The sequence below is a fragment of the Oncorhynchus mykiss genome, chromosome 29 (genome assembly GCF_057628025.1).
Source record: "Oncorhynchus mykiss isolate SJ-2025 chromosome 29, ASM5762802v1, whole genome shotgun sequence".
Classification (NCBI taxonomy): domain Eukaryota; kingdom Metazoa; phylum Chordata; class Actinopteri; order Salmoniformes; family Salmonidae; genus Oncorhynchus; species Oncorhynchus mykiss.
In genome coordinates this window covers 30,646,609-30,662,291 of record NC_143050.1, presented here as the reverse complement: position 1 = coordinate 30,662,291, position 15,683 = coordinate 30,646,609, and the positions used below count along the sequence as shown (strand labels likewise).

At 47.8% G+C, this 15,683-nt stretch overlaps 1 protein-coding gene across 1 annotated transcript in view; it reads right to left on the bottom strand.

Annotated features, from left to right (window-relative positions):
• Window positions 1-650: 650 nt before the first annotated feature.
• The window catches only part of LOC110509737 (matrix metalloproteinase-17), a 79,138-nt gene continuing 64,105 nt past the window's right edge, over window positions 651-15,683 (bottom strand). Inside the window, exons 5-10 of the mRNA XM_021590813.3 lie at window positions 8,341-8,517; window positions 7,297-7,399; window positions 6,222-6,304; window positions 5,361-5,513; window positions 4,292-4,549; window positions 651-2,647 (exon numbers count right to left, since the gene is read on the bottom strand). Coding sequence (XP_021446488.1) covers window positions 2,322-2,647; window positions 4,292-4,549; window positions 5,361-5,513; window positions 6,222-6,304; window positions 7,297-7,399; window positions 8,341-8,517 — 1,100 coding nt within the window. The 3' untranslated portion in view covers window positions 651-2,321. The remainder of the gene's footprint in view (window positions 2,648-4,291; window positions 4,550-5,360; window positions 5,514-6,221; window positions 6,305-7,296; window positions 7,400-8,340; window positions 8,518-15,683) is intronic.

The following is a 15,683-nucleotide window of genomic DNA, read 5'->3' as shown; positions in this document are numbered from 1 at the left end:
ATCTGCAAAAAACACATGGCACGTACTGCTGCTTTCTCTGCGTGCTCATTTCTTAATGCTAGAAAACAGTGGAGGCTGCTGAGGGGAGGACGGCTCATAATAATGTCTGGAATGGAGTGTAACGGAGGGAATGGAGTGAATGGAATGGTATATGGTTGATGCCATTCCATTGACTCCAGTCCAGCCATTATTATGAGCCGTTCTCCCCACATCAGCCTCTGCTGGAAAACGGTTTGTTTCAATCCTCATGCCATTGTGTGTCTGCCTGAGTGTCTTGAGTCAATAACACAGTATCTGGAGTGTTATTGGCTCTAGTCACTGAATCAACATTGTTCAGACTTATTCTCAAAAGTCACTGAATTCTGTCACAAAACACATGCACAACACATAATCCTGAATAAACAGATCTGAAACAAGGAATGAATGTAGCAGCTGGCTTGTTACCAGGAGGAGATTGGCATAGTTTGATTGGCATGGTTTGTTTTGCAACGAGGAAACAATAACCTGCGCCTGTACATAAGAAACATGGCTCCCAACAACACAGACAAGAAAGTAACTGTCAGCCTGTGACGGGCTGCCGACGCATTGTCCTCCTCTTTCTGTTCAGCCTGGGCTCCCTGTGACACAAAATCATTACACGACCCAGTACACTCCGTCTTACCCCCTCTTTATTTTCCTACAAAAATATTTCACCTTAGAAAAGACGGCTGTGAAATGTACATGTTTTTTGTTGTTGCAACTGCCATAGAATGTTTCACCTCAAATAGATCTGTATATACAGACTGTAAGTAAATATATCTTAGCAATATTCATAAATCTAGTTGTGTTTTGAGTGGGTGCCCTCCTCTCAGCAGGCAGGTCTCTGGTGGATATCCATGTCCAGTCACTGTACTGGTACCCAGACATCCTCCTATCCTTAGGGATAGTTCATGTTAGGAGAGACAATGGAGAAGGAGAATGGCGCAGCTGGGTGACCGCTGGGTATCGCTGACAGCTGCAGTGGCCACTGACCTGACCAGGCCAAGGCATCATGAAAACCCCATCAAGCACATCTCCGAGTAGGGCTCGACCACAATCCCTCTGTGCTTATTACAAAAATACATCCTAATAATCAATGCTAACGGGTTACCCTCTCTGATAACGGCAGGAGGTGCGACTGTATCTCAGCTGAGAACAAAAAGAAAGATACAGGGGCAAAGGTCTCAAAAGGGCACGCGAATCCAGTCAAGGAGGGAGAGTCAGTGTCATTACAGGAAGTAGTGTCCATTCCATCCAGATAGCCCTGACATTAGAAACTCAGTGAGAGAACAAGCTGTCCAATTATAGTGGAGTGTTCATCCGACCAGCCCACACATTACCAGTTGAAGGAGTGAGAGGACACAGATACATTTGTCCAGCTAGCTCAGACTGTAAAAAACACACATGGGGTGGTCTGTGTGTGTGTGTGTGTGTGTGTGTGAGGGTTCTTAAAGTAACTTTCCAGTAAAAAAAAACATTTAAAAGTTAATATTCTGCTAACTCATACGCAAATTATGCTGTTGACTCATCCTATACTAGTATTTGTGGCCAAAAGCATAAATTGGAGACAAAACACTTGAAAAACCCAACCTCAAACAGTTAAAAAAATGCTTGGTTATTTCCTCAGAGAGGATGGTCATCTTCCTGAGGAGGATGAGCTAGCCAATCAGTGGTCTAGTCGTGTGAATATTTTTAATGACCGGTATACGCCAACACCATTCTGTTGTTGGGGCACGCCCCACAACATTCCAAAAAAGAAAACATAATACATTTTTTGGGGGAAGGAAAACTTTCACTAATATTGTAATTAATAATAGGTCATATTTCACAGAAATCCCAAAACACTGGAGAGTTACTTTAAACTCTTATAGTGATTGCAGAAACAAGGGGACAGGGAGCACAGCATCCCAGAGGACCACTCTCCTTCTAGACTGCTTAGTCACGGAGGGACATTTTGCTATAAACTTGTTATCATTATCATCATCAAGTTGATGTACTATTTCCATTATCGTCACGTTATCACATTTCTAATTCAATCCAGTATCATAATTTAAACATCATTCATTTGAAAGCATATTGATCCATTGAGAAAGATTTGGTATAATAAATAAAACAAATTAACAATGAGGATCCCAATTAAGATAACAATAACAACAAATTCCTCCAGTCATCGTTTTGATTCGATGGTGTAGCTGGTCGGGCATGTCCCCGGGCGAAAAGCCCCCTTAAGCCACTCCCACGCTCTCAGCAGATTGGCTGCTGTACCTCCTGTCACAGAGTGAGGCCGCTCCCCTCTGCTTACATCATAGAGGGACGTAGGATAGTACCACAGAGATAGTCAAGAGGGCAAGTAGCCAGAGGGGGGAGGGGGAGGGCTGGGCTCCCAAGGGCGAGGCAGAGTTGGAGGTACAGGAGCACACCTCGTAGCCGTTTTCGGCGTGGTCGGCGTGGTGCTGCCCGTGTAGCCGCGTGTTAGCCGTGTTATTGGCCTCTGTGGCTGGGGAGTCCGACTGCATCTCTGTACACACCAGCCAGTCCTTTCCTATGGACCGTGGGTACCCAGCTTCCACCTCCATATCACTGCCCACCACACGCCAGTACTCCTTCCCCTTGAAGAAGTATGAGGAGCCTTAATGAAAAGAGGAAGAAGACAAAGAGGCTGCATAAGTGAAAAAGAGGGTGTGACGATTGATTTTGCTATGGTAATACATCAGTCACTTGATTCTGTCTCGCTGTTTTTCGTCCAGTCCCTCTCTCTATTCACCAGTTTGTTTTCCCACACCAGTTCGTATTCCCACAACAAACTCTCATTCTCTTCCTCTCTCTCAAATATAATTCCCCCCCCCCCCATCTGTCTCCTGTGTCTCTACAAGCAGCTATCTCTTCCTCTCTCTCTCTCTCCCTTCCTCGCTCTTATCCTCCCTAGCACTATCTCTCCCACTCTTTCCATCCCTGCCACCACATCCACCTCTCTCCCTGAGGTCTTTGATGTGCTTCCAGTTCCCAGGCCCCCAGGGTCCACGTGTGTATGTATGAATCCTCTGGTGGCTCAGACTGTCATTTTTGCGCGTGGCCTGTGCTCACCGACACCAAACAGCTCCGAGCAGGACCTCTAGAGTTGGCAACGGTACAGAGCCCAGCACACGGAGGAAAGCGCTTACATACACTCAGCCACAGGAGTCGCTACAGGGGAGAAAGGATCTAACTGGCTCATGTGGAGACTCGGCTGGAGCTTGCCATGCGTGTGTGTGTTTATGCACTGTAGAGTGAGTGTGTAAAATGGCTGTGTGTGTTACTGAAGAATGGGTTTTGATAACTTGTGGTCACTATACTGTATGAATATGTTTGATAAGCTATTGTATGTATTTGTAGCTACATTATATGCTTCTTTGTGTGTGTGTGTGTGTGTGTGTGTGTGTGTGTGTGTGTGTGTGTGTGTGTGTGTGTGTGTGTGTGTGTGTGTGTGTGTGTGTGTGTGTGTGTGCTTGAGTTTCTGTGAGACAGATAGAGAGGTGAGGGCTGTATACTACATGTGTGCTTTGGTGTGATATGACTTACCAACGTGTCAGACTGAGTGTACTTTAATTACTGTTAGACTGGCCCTCCACTGGTTAGGGTCTGACTGAGATAGGCATGAGTAAGGAGCTCACTGCTGAAAGTACTGTGCAATAGCAATGAAAACACTATGGTTGAATCTCAAATGACACCCCATTCCTTATACAGTGCACTACTTTTGACCAGAGCCCTATGGGCCCTGGCTGAAAGTAGTGCACTAAATAGGGAATAGGGTGCCATTTGGTACACAACACCTATCATTCCCAGATCACACTCCAGATCAAAAGACCGAATATCAAATTACATGTTAGGGGCCGTCTGCATTGAGGGCTTTAGAATGCATAGCGGCGCCACCAGGACTGTGGTTTAGGCAGGCTTGACTGACCAATGACCCGGGCTGTTTTTGACTAGATTAGTCTCCAGTCTGAGAGAGTTAGAGGGCAAGGGGGCTGGAGAGGAAAAGGACCCAGTGTGGGTTAGTAGTGGATATACTGTAGAAGTAGACCTGTCAGGACCCTGAGGGCAGGCATGAATGACATACACTCAGGTACTCCATTCTTTTTTACTAATGCTTCCATTATTTTTGTGTACTGTCAAGTGCAGTGTACTGAATGTGTTTCTCAGCTTGTATTTAGTTTTACGAAGTGAGCGATATGTGTATATGTAGTGAGTAAATGTGTGTGTTTAGTATGTTGATCTGTGTGTGTCTAATACTCACCGTCAGACCATCGCATGGCGTCGTCTAGTGGGGACGGGATCCCCTTCCACAGTGTGCTGTCTTTTGGGTAGCCCTGATCCATACGCCGTAGATGGTCGTCATAGCGCCAGTAGCGGTTGTCCTTGAAGAAGTAGGTCTTGTCATTGTGGAGCCACACAAAGGCCGCGTCTACACCCTCCATAGGCAGGCCGAAGTCACTGATTGGCCGAGGATAACCCTCCTCCACGTTGTTGTCTTTGAATATCCAATACTTTAGTCCTGAGGAGGCAGGACAAAGGAACGTCAATCAACGAGAGTGAACTGGATAACTTGTTTAATTTAATAACTCAACTGAATGAAAGTGACTTGTGATTAAATGTGTTTTGTGATTAAACTATTCAATTGACTGAAATATAGAGATTCAGGTTTTTACCAAGATACAGGTTTTACCAAGATACAGGTTTTACCAAGATACAGGTTTTACCAAGATACAGGTTTTACCAAGAGGTGTTCTTGTTTTTGTGCTTTGGTAATCTTGATTGTATTTTAAACTCTCTGTTATCCCCAAAACTGTCAAAAACACCCTCCAAGGCCAATGATGACACATGAAAGCAGCAATCAGCAATTACACAATAACAAAGTGTTTCCCCACCAGTGTTTTGGTAAAAGGCTGAGGGATGCAGCCGGAGAAATGTAACCACTCTGAAATTCATTGACAGAGCTATGGTTCCAAGGACTGACCATCCATGATATAAAAGGAGAGTTTTAACCATGTTTGTGGCTATATAGTGTTTGTTTACATTTGCTTTATTTACAAACATCGGAGTAAAACAAGCTTATATTTTGTGTTCTGATGGGGTGTGACAGTTGAACTAATAAGCTCACGAGGCATTGTATAAGTTATATCCTTCAAGAATCAATGGGCACAGATCATGCATTTATAAGTCCACAAATGGAAGTAGCAACTGATAGACCTCTTTTCATGTGTTTCTCAGAACACATTCACCTTCCTTTGACCAGCCCATCATTGGTATCATAGCTGACCTCCCTGCCTCAACCACGGCCACGGCAGAGTTTCCGAGTTATGTACCTTTGAAGAAGACGATCTTGTGGTCCCCAGGTCTCTCGTAGACAGCGTCCACACTGTCCAGGTTGGTAGGCAGGCCTCTCCAGAACCTGTGGGTCTGAGCCGGACGCAGAGACACCAGGTGCTTCTCCCGCGTCAGACGCCAGAAATACTTCCCTAGGAGGAAAATAGAGAAAGTAAAAGAAAAGTAGGAAGGAAATGTTTTAAAAAAAGTGGAAGAGAGAATACAAAGTCCTTCTCTCTCTGTTTAAGTGTGTGTGTGTGTGTCTGTACAGGATTATGCACTGTATGTGGAGTGTGTGTGTGTGTGTGTGTTTGTATGCATTGTATGTGTGTTAATTGTAAAATAAGATAAATGGTCCACAGGGAAAACATGTGTGGACACCTCAGGGCATATTGTACCCAGGCAGGCACACAGCTGGCAGATCCAACCAAGCGAACAGGGAGAAGCAGATTCAGCCTAGCTCCCAGTATCTGTGTCGGACTGCCTTAGTCTAAGTTTGTCTGAGTTTAGTCACAGCCTGTGCATTATTACTTTGTAATCTGCAGCTCTACAGGGTATTAACAGCGTCCATACATACTTAACTTTAATTATTACCAGGAGTTCTCTTGAGGTTAACCGATGTTAATTCAGATTTTTTTTTGTTGCAAGAGAGACCTGTCTCATAAAACCTTATAACTGGACAGTAAAATGTATCGAATTGATTGTGTGAGTCAGATGGAACTGGGGGCCCCTCTAGGGCTATCCCCTGTTTTGGTGTGAAGGTGTGTGTGGAACTCAGAGAGATATGCTTGGCTGGGTTCTATATTGATCGCAGGCAGCGCCACACTCTGTTTTCTCTCCTTTCTGGCCTCTCTCTGTACCTTTGAAAAAGAAGGCCTCTCCACGAATCTGGGCCACTGCATCGAAGTGACTTGTGCACCTGTTAGGGGCATCTCGTGCCGGCCTAAGAGAAGAAAGGGAGAGAGGGGGAGGGGAGAGAATGAGAGAGAGAGGGGGAGCGAGAGACAAAAGTGAATTATATAATTAATTGAAGAAACTAAGACAGAATGTTCTGTACACCAAACCACTTCTCTATCCCCAGTCAGACGTACTGTAATGTGTATACGTGTTACTATGCCAGTCTAAATCAGTATCTTCTCATCTTAAACCAATGTGTGCGTGTCTCTGTTTGTTTCATGTATGCAAAGCGCCCATGCGCACTATATTTGTGTTTATTTTCTGCGTATGCGTGTCAATTAAAAAACGAGCCAAACATCAGAGGAGATGTTATCGTCCTGACGCAGGAGACCGAGGTCCTCACACGCATTATCCCAGTGCTAATGACTGAGTAAAGCACTTGACGTGTCCTGGCTGCAAATGACGAGGCAATTACAACGACAGGGCTGCTTTTGTGAGACGCTACTCGCCTAGATCCTTATTAACAAAGATCTCCATTCAGGGCTTATTAACAGAGGAGCTGCGAAGAGACTACTATATTAGTGACCTTTGTCGGGCTAAATCCACCTTCTCCACACATTATCCAGCAAGATGGAGTGGAGGAGAAATGAGAAGGGAAAGCTACAGAAAAGAGGACAAAGTCTCCGCTTTGTATGAAAATCTATTACATTAGATGAGTGCTGTGTCATCTGGAGACTGGATTTGGTATAAATGGACTCATTTTGTACTGTGAGCACACGCTCGGCTGTACTTTACTGTGACTCGAGAACAAGGTGACTTGAGAACAAGGTGAAGTAAGAGACTGCTATCTCTCACTACTGCGGCGTTGTGACAATGTCCAAACTCGCTGACCTCAAGGACAGATGGATGACTGAGGGAGAGAAAATGGGCCTGGAAGTTTCTGAGCTTCAGTTTGGAGGTATACAGGGGTGTGTAGATTTAATGTGTCTGCTTGTGTGTCCATGTGAGTGTGTGTTTGTGTGTGTGTGTGTGACTTACGGGACAGTAGATCTGTTCTCAGGGAGGTCCAGTAGTACAGGTGGGTCAGCGGTCTGGGAGGGATCATCAGGACGCGTCGTATGAGACACTGAATCTCTCACCCCTGGGAAAGATGAGACCCCGCATTCAGATACAGATATTCAACACATAGGCTGCGTTCACACAGGCAGCCCAATTTGTATATTTTTTTCACTTATTTGTCTTTTAACCAAACAGATCAGCTCTTTTGCCAATAATTGGGCAAAAGATGAGAATTGGGCTGCCTGTGTAAACGCAGACATACAGCCCCAGCATGGCTCAACATGGTCTCTCCCTCCCTCCTTCCATCTCTCTCTCTCTCTCTCTCTCTCTCTCTCTCTCTCACCCTCCCTTTCTTCTTTGTCCTACCTTGCCCGCTAACTCGAGTCTCTTCCCTTCTCCCCCAGCCACTTATCCCCTCTCACCTATCAGTCTTCCTATCCTCCTCGCCTCCCTCTCTCTTCGCCCCTCAAGTATCTGTCTTCCTCTACTCTCCTCCTCTCCTACCTCTCTCAGTAGCATGGCACACAGTGATAAGCAGGGCCTGTGCCACAGGGATGACCAATTAAAGCCCTCTCTTCGCTCCTTGCATATAAACAAATCAATTCTGCTTCCTGTGCCGAGGCCTTGGGTTTTCTGCTCTGCACCGCCATGTCGCGCTGAGGGATGGGCGGCCACATCCCGCTAGGAATCATGGGTAATTATAGGAGACATTTGCAGTGAGTGGTTGAATGGTGGTGGTAGGTAGGATTTTCTGCACAGCATGTGTACATAGAAGGGATGGCAGGATGCCAGTCCAGTGATCTGTGTAAGTGAGGTAGGCGGGGGCAGGTATAGAAGAGTTATGGAGGAGTAGCTAGGCAAGAGGTGTTCAGATGTGTGGGCCGAAGGATAAAGATGTCTGAAATAGGAAAGATAGGAAGAGAGTGGAGGGAGATGACTGGAATATGTGAGATGGAGAGGGGGAGGAGAGAAAGAGAAGTGTTGGTTATAGTATAGGAGGGAGACGTGGGCTGGAGAACGTACCGTAGAGCTGCCAGACGCGGACCTTGTCCTCATAAGGGAGGTCATACTTGAGTGGGTCCCCCACAGGACCCTGGTAGTACGGCCTCATGATGGACTCTATTGCTGAGGTGTGGGCCAGGCCAATAGCATGACCAAACTCATGCACTGCTACCGCAAACAGATCCATCCCGTGAGAGTCTGAGGAGAGAGAGCGAAAGGAGAGAAGTGAGAGAGATAATGGTGAGATTTCTCCATCCATTGGAGCAGAGAAATGCTTTAATAAAGCTTTTGTATCATGAACACACCCCTCACTGATAGACAAGACAAGTCAGAAGAATGTTGTGGTGGACTGCCCTAGAAAGCCTTGGCTTGAGTGAGCTGGAATGGCTAATAGGAGCAGGAGCCTATTTCGATATGAGGAGGTAGGACCCAGGAGCAGAGAAGAGAATCAGACGATAGGTGACCGAGTTGATGCGACTCAGGATCTTGAATGGTCCTACATAGCGCAGAGCGAGACTCCGAGAGTATTCTTTTAAGCGGAGATCACGGGTGGACAGCCACTCCCGCTGACCAGGTTGGAGGAGCCGAAGGGGCCTTCGTTGTCGGTTTGCCTGGTGTTGTTGTCAAGCAGAGGAGCGGAACAAGAAGGATTGCGCTCTGGTCCAGGTGCGCAAATTTGTCAAATTAATTCCTCTGCTGAGGGCACCCCCACTTCGGCCTGTTCAGGAAACGGGAGGGGGTGTGAACCCAAATTGACACTCAAAAGGTGACAGTTCAGCAGTGTGTTGTAAGCATATTCGGCCCAGATGAGGAACTTGCCCCAGTTGGTGACTTGAGTGGAGACAAAACAGCGGAGGAACTTCTCCAGCTCATGTTTGACCCGCTCAGTCTGCCCATTCGTCTGTGGGTGGAACCCAGAGGAGAAACTCCCGACACCCCCAACAGGGAGCAGAAGGCTTTCCAATACCGCATGATGAACTGGGGGCCACGGTCCAAGACAATGTCCTGTGTGAGTCCTTGTAGTCGAAAGACATGGCTAATCATGAGATCAGTTGTCTCTTTGGCCGAGGGCAACTTGCATAGGGTGATGAAATGGGCGACCACCAGGATAGTGGTAAGCCCTTGGGATGGAGGTAACCCCATGATAAAGTCTAGGGACAGGTGGGAACCAGGGCCGGTTGGGGATGGGCAGAGGTTGGAGCAACCGAGCCCGTTGCTGTCATGAGGACTTGCTTTCGGTACAGATGAAGCAAGCTGTAGCGAAGGATCTGAGATTCTCAATCATGTTGGGCCACCAGAATTTCCGCCTCAGGAACTCCAGTGTCCGATTAACCCCTGGATGCCCTGTTCATGTAGAGGAGTGTCCCCATTGTAGTACTCGAGAATGGGCTGAGCGTGGAACATACAGTCGGTTAGTGGGACCCCCGCTGGGGTCAGGTTCTCAGTCTGGGCTTGTCGGTCCGTGATCTCAATACTCTGTACTACAGGGGCCACAATGCGGGAGCTGGGGATGATGGGCTCGGGGTCTTTCTCCTCATTAGAGACATCATGTTGTTGGGACAGGACGTCTGCTTTCTGGTTCTTGGATCCCAGGTGATAGGCTAGTGTGAAGTTGAACCTGTTAAAAAACAGAGCCCACCGAGCCTAGCGAGTGTTCAACCTCTAAGCTTTTTGAATGTAGACTATGTTCTTGTGGTCCGTCCAGATTACGAAGGAATGAGGTGCCCCCACCAATCGGTGTCTCCACTCCTCAAGTGCCCACTTAACTGCCAAGAGCTCCCGGTTGCCAGCATCGTAATTGCATTCCACCTTTGAGAGCCGCTTGGAGAGAAAGGCACATGGGTGGAGTTTCCTGTCCCCCTCATTCCGCTGTGAAAGGACCGCACCTGCTCTGGTATCCGAGGCGTCCACCTCTACCATGAAGGGACGAGCAGAATCAGGATGAACAAGGATGGGTCCGGAGGTGAAATGTCCCTTGAGCTCCTTGAATGCCCTGTCAGCCTCGGGGGTCCAGCACAACCAGGTCTGGGACTGACGGGTTAGGGCTGTGAGAGGCGCTGCCACCGCACCAAATTTGTGTATAAAACATTTGTAAAAATTGAAAAAACCCTGGCCTTGTTTGAGTGAGGCGGGATGGGGCCAGTCGGTGACCACCGTAACCTTTACGGGGTCCATCTAGATGCCGGCGGGAGAAATAATATGAGAGATAATATGGCCCAGGAATGAGACTTGGGATACGTGGAACTTACACTTCTCTATTTTGACATATAGCTGACTCTGCAGGAGGCGTCTCGGGACTTGTTCTGGAAGGGTCTTGGAGAACATCAGGATGTCGTCGGGGTAAATAAAGACGAAACGATTCAACATGTCCCTAAGTGTGTCACTGACCAATGCCAGTAAATTCGACAATCCGAATGGCATGAATCATAGTGGCCACTAGGGGTGTTAAAGGTAGTTTTCCATTCATCTCCCTCCCTGATTCTCACCAGATTGTAAGCATTGCGGAGGTCCATTTGGTGAAGAATTGGGGCCCTTGGGCAAGCTCCAAGGCGGAGGACATCAGGGTTAGGGGGTAACGGTTCTTAATCATAATCCTGTTCAGCCCTTGGTAATCGATGCAGGGACACAGACCCCCATCCTTCTTTCCCACAAAGAATAAGCTTGCGCCAGCTGGGGATGTTGAGGAACGAATGAAGCCTGCCTCCAGCGACTCCCGGATGTAGTCGTCCATGGATGCTGCTTCAGGGGCCGAGAGGGAATAAAGAATCTGAAGAGGGATGGGGCATTTCACACAGGGATTTGTAATTCTCTGGCGAGGTCCTAATCAATGAAATGATCCGCGGCCCCGGAGTTCACGAAGGCTTGAATATGGTGCTGATGGTTGTCCCAGTGTAGGGTCACCGGTAGTGACAGTCGGTGACTGGGTAGCCTGGGAGTGACTACACAGCTTGTCAGGGTCTCCCCCTGTCCTGGCGAGCCCCTGTGTTTCCTGTAAGTTCTGGGCATGTAGAAAAAACAGAGATGACCGAGACCTCCGCAGTAGAGGCAGTAGCTTTTGCACATGCGCAGTCGCCTTCCTGTGGGCTCAGACGTGTGCGTCCCAGCTGCATGAGCTCCTCAGTACTGGGGAAACCCGGATACGGGGATGGTATCAAAGGGACGCTTATCAGGGACTCAAGTTTCTCTCCCAGTTTCTGAGAGGCCAGTTCATCCTTGATAAAGTTAGACTGACCCTGGTGGAAGTCGGTGACCAGTGCCTCAGTATTCCACCCACTCTCGGCAGCGAGGGTGCAGAACTCAATAGTGAAGTCAGCCACTGGTCGCGGAGGTTGAAGAGCCGGCTCGCCGCTTCTCGTCTGCCGATTGGGTGGTCGAAGACTCGTTGCAACTCGGAAATGAAGGCAGATGTTATTGTGGGTGTAGAGAAATGCTATGGAGCTGCAAGATGGTGGCTGCTGTTCCCACACCACTGTTGCCCATGCCATGGCTTTACCCGAGAGTAGAGAGAGGATATAGGTGATCTTGGCCCGATCGGTGTGGAACAAGAAGGACTGTAGCTCGAACACCAGAGAGCACTCTGTTAGGAACCCCTTGCATCTTCCCGGGTGGCCGTCATGCTACTCGGAGGCTGGGATCTTCGGTTCCCGGTGCAGGTTCCCTGGGAAATCTACGGTGACGACTGGAGCACTGGGCGCTGAGACTTAGGCAGTTGTTCCTCCTGGGTTGTGGGTGTGCATTGGTTGGAGCGAGTCGGTAAGTGGCCGGAGAGTCTCTGATATTTGGGAAAGTTGTTCTTGCTATCACCCCAGCAGTGCTCCTTGGTGGGTTATAACATTCTTGATCTGGCCGATCTCTGCTGGGTCCATGCTGGAGGCAGACGCTTGCTGTGACATGAGGTAGGACCCAGGAGCAGAGAAGAGAACCAGACGAGGAACCAGTGGTTTAGAATAAACGTAAATACTTTACTTGGAAAAAGTTCAACAGTAAAACTGGGACAACAATAAACACTAGGACTCGAAAACCTACTCAGGAGACAAACACACAGCAAACAAATCAAACCTCTGCAAAGGGTAACAGAAAACACACATCTCTTAAAAGGGAATCAGAATTAGTAATAGAAAACACCCGAGTGTCATAATAGTCTCTAGGGCGGTCTCTGCCGCCCTCTTCTGACAGGTGGAACCATGACGCCAATCTCCTGTTTCTGTAGCGTGAGGCAGATTGATGCACAAGTACACCACCTGGACAGGACGCTAGTCTATTGCAGGGCCTTAACCCCCATTGATCTCCTTCATGTTGAGTGTCAAATCGTTTTTACAGTCTTTGGTATGACTCGGCCGAGAATCAAACTCCCAACTTTTCAATCTCAGGGGGACACAGTGTTTTTCTCTTACTTCTAAACTCATCTTCATATAGTTACAGTTAAGGAGACTGGCAGACGGGCACAGAGGCTTTTAATGCTTTTAGGGTAGTGGTGCAGAGAGATAGTTATGGAAATGCAGCCTGATCCACGAGCTGTCAGTCACAGACGAGCATGGAGGGACACCTGGAGCGAGGGCAGCATGCTAGAAATACCGCTCCTCTCCTCCACGGCTGAATTTGCTTTAAAAAAAATAAAGAAAACCTGTTCGTCTGGCTCTGCTAAGCGAGACCAAGAGTTCTAACCTGTGGCTAAGAGATTTAGATTGCGGCTCTATCATCCACCAAACTCGGTGTGGTGTGTGTTAGTGTGCCACAGCTAGCTAGGTTCCCTGGTGCTTTGTGTGTGGCTAGCTTTAGATTAGCACAGGCTTGGCTGCGTCTCAGGGTCATGCTGAAACACAGACAAATGAGAGAGTTGGTGATAGATTCACTCCCGGTTAGTGTAGCCACCAGGGCGAGGAAAGCCCAATACATGTTGTAATCTAAGGGAGCACATTGTGCAGAAATGGAATGGAGAAATGGAGGAAGGGATAAAAGGAGGGAGAGAGGTTATGGTACCATGGTGACATTTCCTTTACAAGGAGTATGCAGGGTGGAGGAGGAAGCATCTGGGCTAGGATGGGTGGCAGCAGGAGGTACAGAGAGAGAGAGAGAGAGAGAGAGAGAGAGAGAGAGAGAGAGAGAGAGAGAGAGAGAGAGAGAGAGAGAGAGAGAGAGAGAGTACAGGCCAGATGGAGTCTGTCTGTCCCATTAGATTTAGGGATGGGAACCTTTTCTAAAAGCAAGCCACAGGTGGCCAGAACAGGGTGCTGCTGGGAAAACATTAGGAGTCTGTGGAGGATGAGAGGAACAACCCCCTATTCCCTTTTAGAGTCCTTTGTTCACTGACTACAGCAGGTTCAGCCTTGTGGCTGTTTACTCAGCCAAAATGCGTTCAGCTTTGTGGAACCTGATTCCATGCCCCTGTGACCATCTCCAAATATGACTAGTGCTCCATTTCGATGTCTCTCTCCAATCCTCAGGAGAGGGCTGCTGTTCCTCTGTGGTGATGGCGATGGTGGTGATGGCGTACAGCCTGTTAGCCACTGTGGTGCACCCTGGTCTCTGAGGAGCCAGTCAGCCAGAGCAGGGAGACTAAATGACTGGCTGACAGCTTGATAATGTGGATGAGCAGGGTGGAGCAATTTCTACCTTCTCCCATATCATTCTCTTCTCTGTCTCTCTATCTCTCTGTCTCTCTTTCTCTCTCCCAGTTTCACACAAACATGAACACACTCAAGTGTGCACACGCACACAGGCATGAACCAAAGCCAAATTGAAAACACACCTGCTTAATGAGCCTTTTGTTTCGGCCACCGTAAGCTGTCTGCATTAGCGAGCAATCAGCAGCGAGATTATGAATAAAAGCAATCTGTCTGCTGTCAAAACAAAAACAGCGTTCCATTTATGTGACTCGGGCCCCAAGAGCCTACCCTGGCCACCACATTTGATGTCACCCCTTACAATCAACCAGTGGGGAGCAGAATGCTAGCGAACTTAAATGGAGCGTTCAGCATTCTTCTAGCTCCGTTTTAAATTCAGTGGTAATTACATACATTAGCAGATGGCCCTCAAAGGGTGGAAAGTTGTAAGGTCCTATCAAGAACAATACAATGAGAGATATTTTCAGAGAATAGGCAAGGGGCGAGAGAAAAAAAAAGGGTGAGAGGAAAAGCAATTGCTCAAGTCCTTATTCCTCTGGTAACGTCCATCCTTCTTAAGAAGATTAGGGCCCAGGAAGTCTACTGAACCACCGCGTTTCACTGCTAGCTCTTGACCATACAAGTTTTCCAACCTCTCCAAAGATGATCCTCTTGTTGGAAAGTTGCAGCAACAACAACCACCTCCAATGTCTAGGTTATTGGGGGGGAAAAGCCAGGGCCAGGCTTTGAATCCTTTTTCAGACTGACTAAAAAGGACCTTAATGAAAGAAGCACCTGTATGGCTCGCTGTTATGACAGAAAACTAGGGACAACTAGTTAAGGTTTAACTCCCATTTCTAACCCAAAGCACCAACAACGTTTTCATTACACATGTCAAAGAACACAATCCTTCAGTGTCTTAAAACACAACAACAACCATATCACACATACATGTACATAACGTTAGTCAAGGTAAGGCATTGGTATCAGTTTTAGTAAGTGATCTTTGAGATTAGTATCCTACTGTGTGGGGGGGGGGGGGGGACTAAGAGTCGCGGTGTTGACCCGACGGACTGTGATGTTGAGAAGAAGTTAAGAGATTAATTAACTGTATTTCCTGCGCCTCGGTTGACTCACGTCTGCCACCAGAAAGTCAAGGATAACACGAAAAGCAAACAAACACAAATAAATCCAAGTGCTGAAGGACTAGGATATTATACAAGAAATCAAGATGGTGGGTTGGGGTGTTCATTCGTTTCAGTAAAAGGGTTCATATCATAAGCAAATACTGGAGCGATCTCATTCCCTGTGTGGGTTGAGAAGGGTAAATCATAATATTTATCATCATCATTATCCTTCACTTCCACCTCCTCATCATCATCATTTATTCATGCAGTGATGTGAGATGGCTTGGAGAGAGGCTGGATTTTCCAATAATCTTCCTTCACTTTCTCCCACTTCATTAAATCTAACCCTCCATCCGCCAACCCTCTCAGTGTATTCCCTTGACCCCCACCGCCTCTCTCCCTCCCTCCCTGTCTGCTCCACCTGCCAGTCCCTGTGTAGGCAGCTGCTGCCTGCCTGCCTGGCCTGGCCTGGCGGGAGCCCTAATTGGAGCAGAATGAGCCACTGTCCAGGAGCATATGGCCCCCAGGCCTCCTGCAGGACAGAGGGAGACCAGGGCACGGCCTGGCAGCCTGGCCCCATCACCAGGCATACAAGCTGGGCCAGTCTGCATCACGCAGCCCCGCTTCTCTCCTA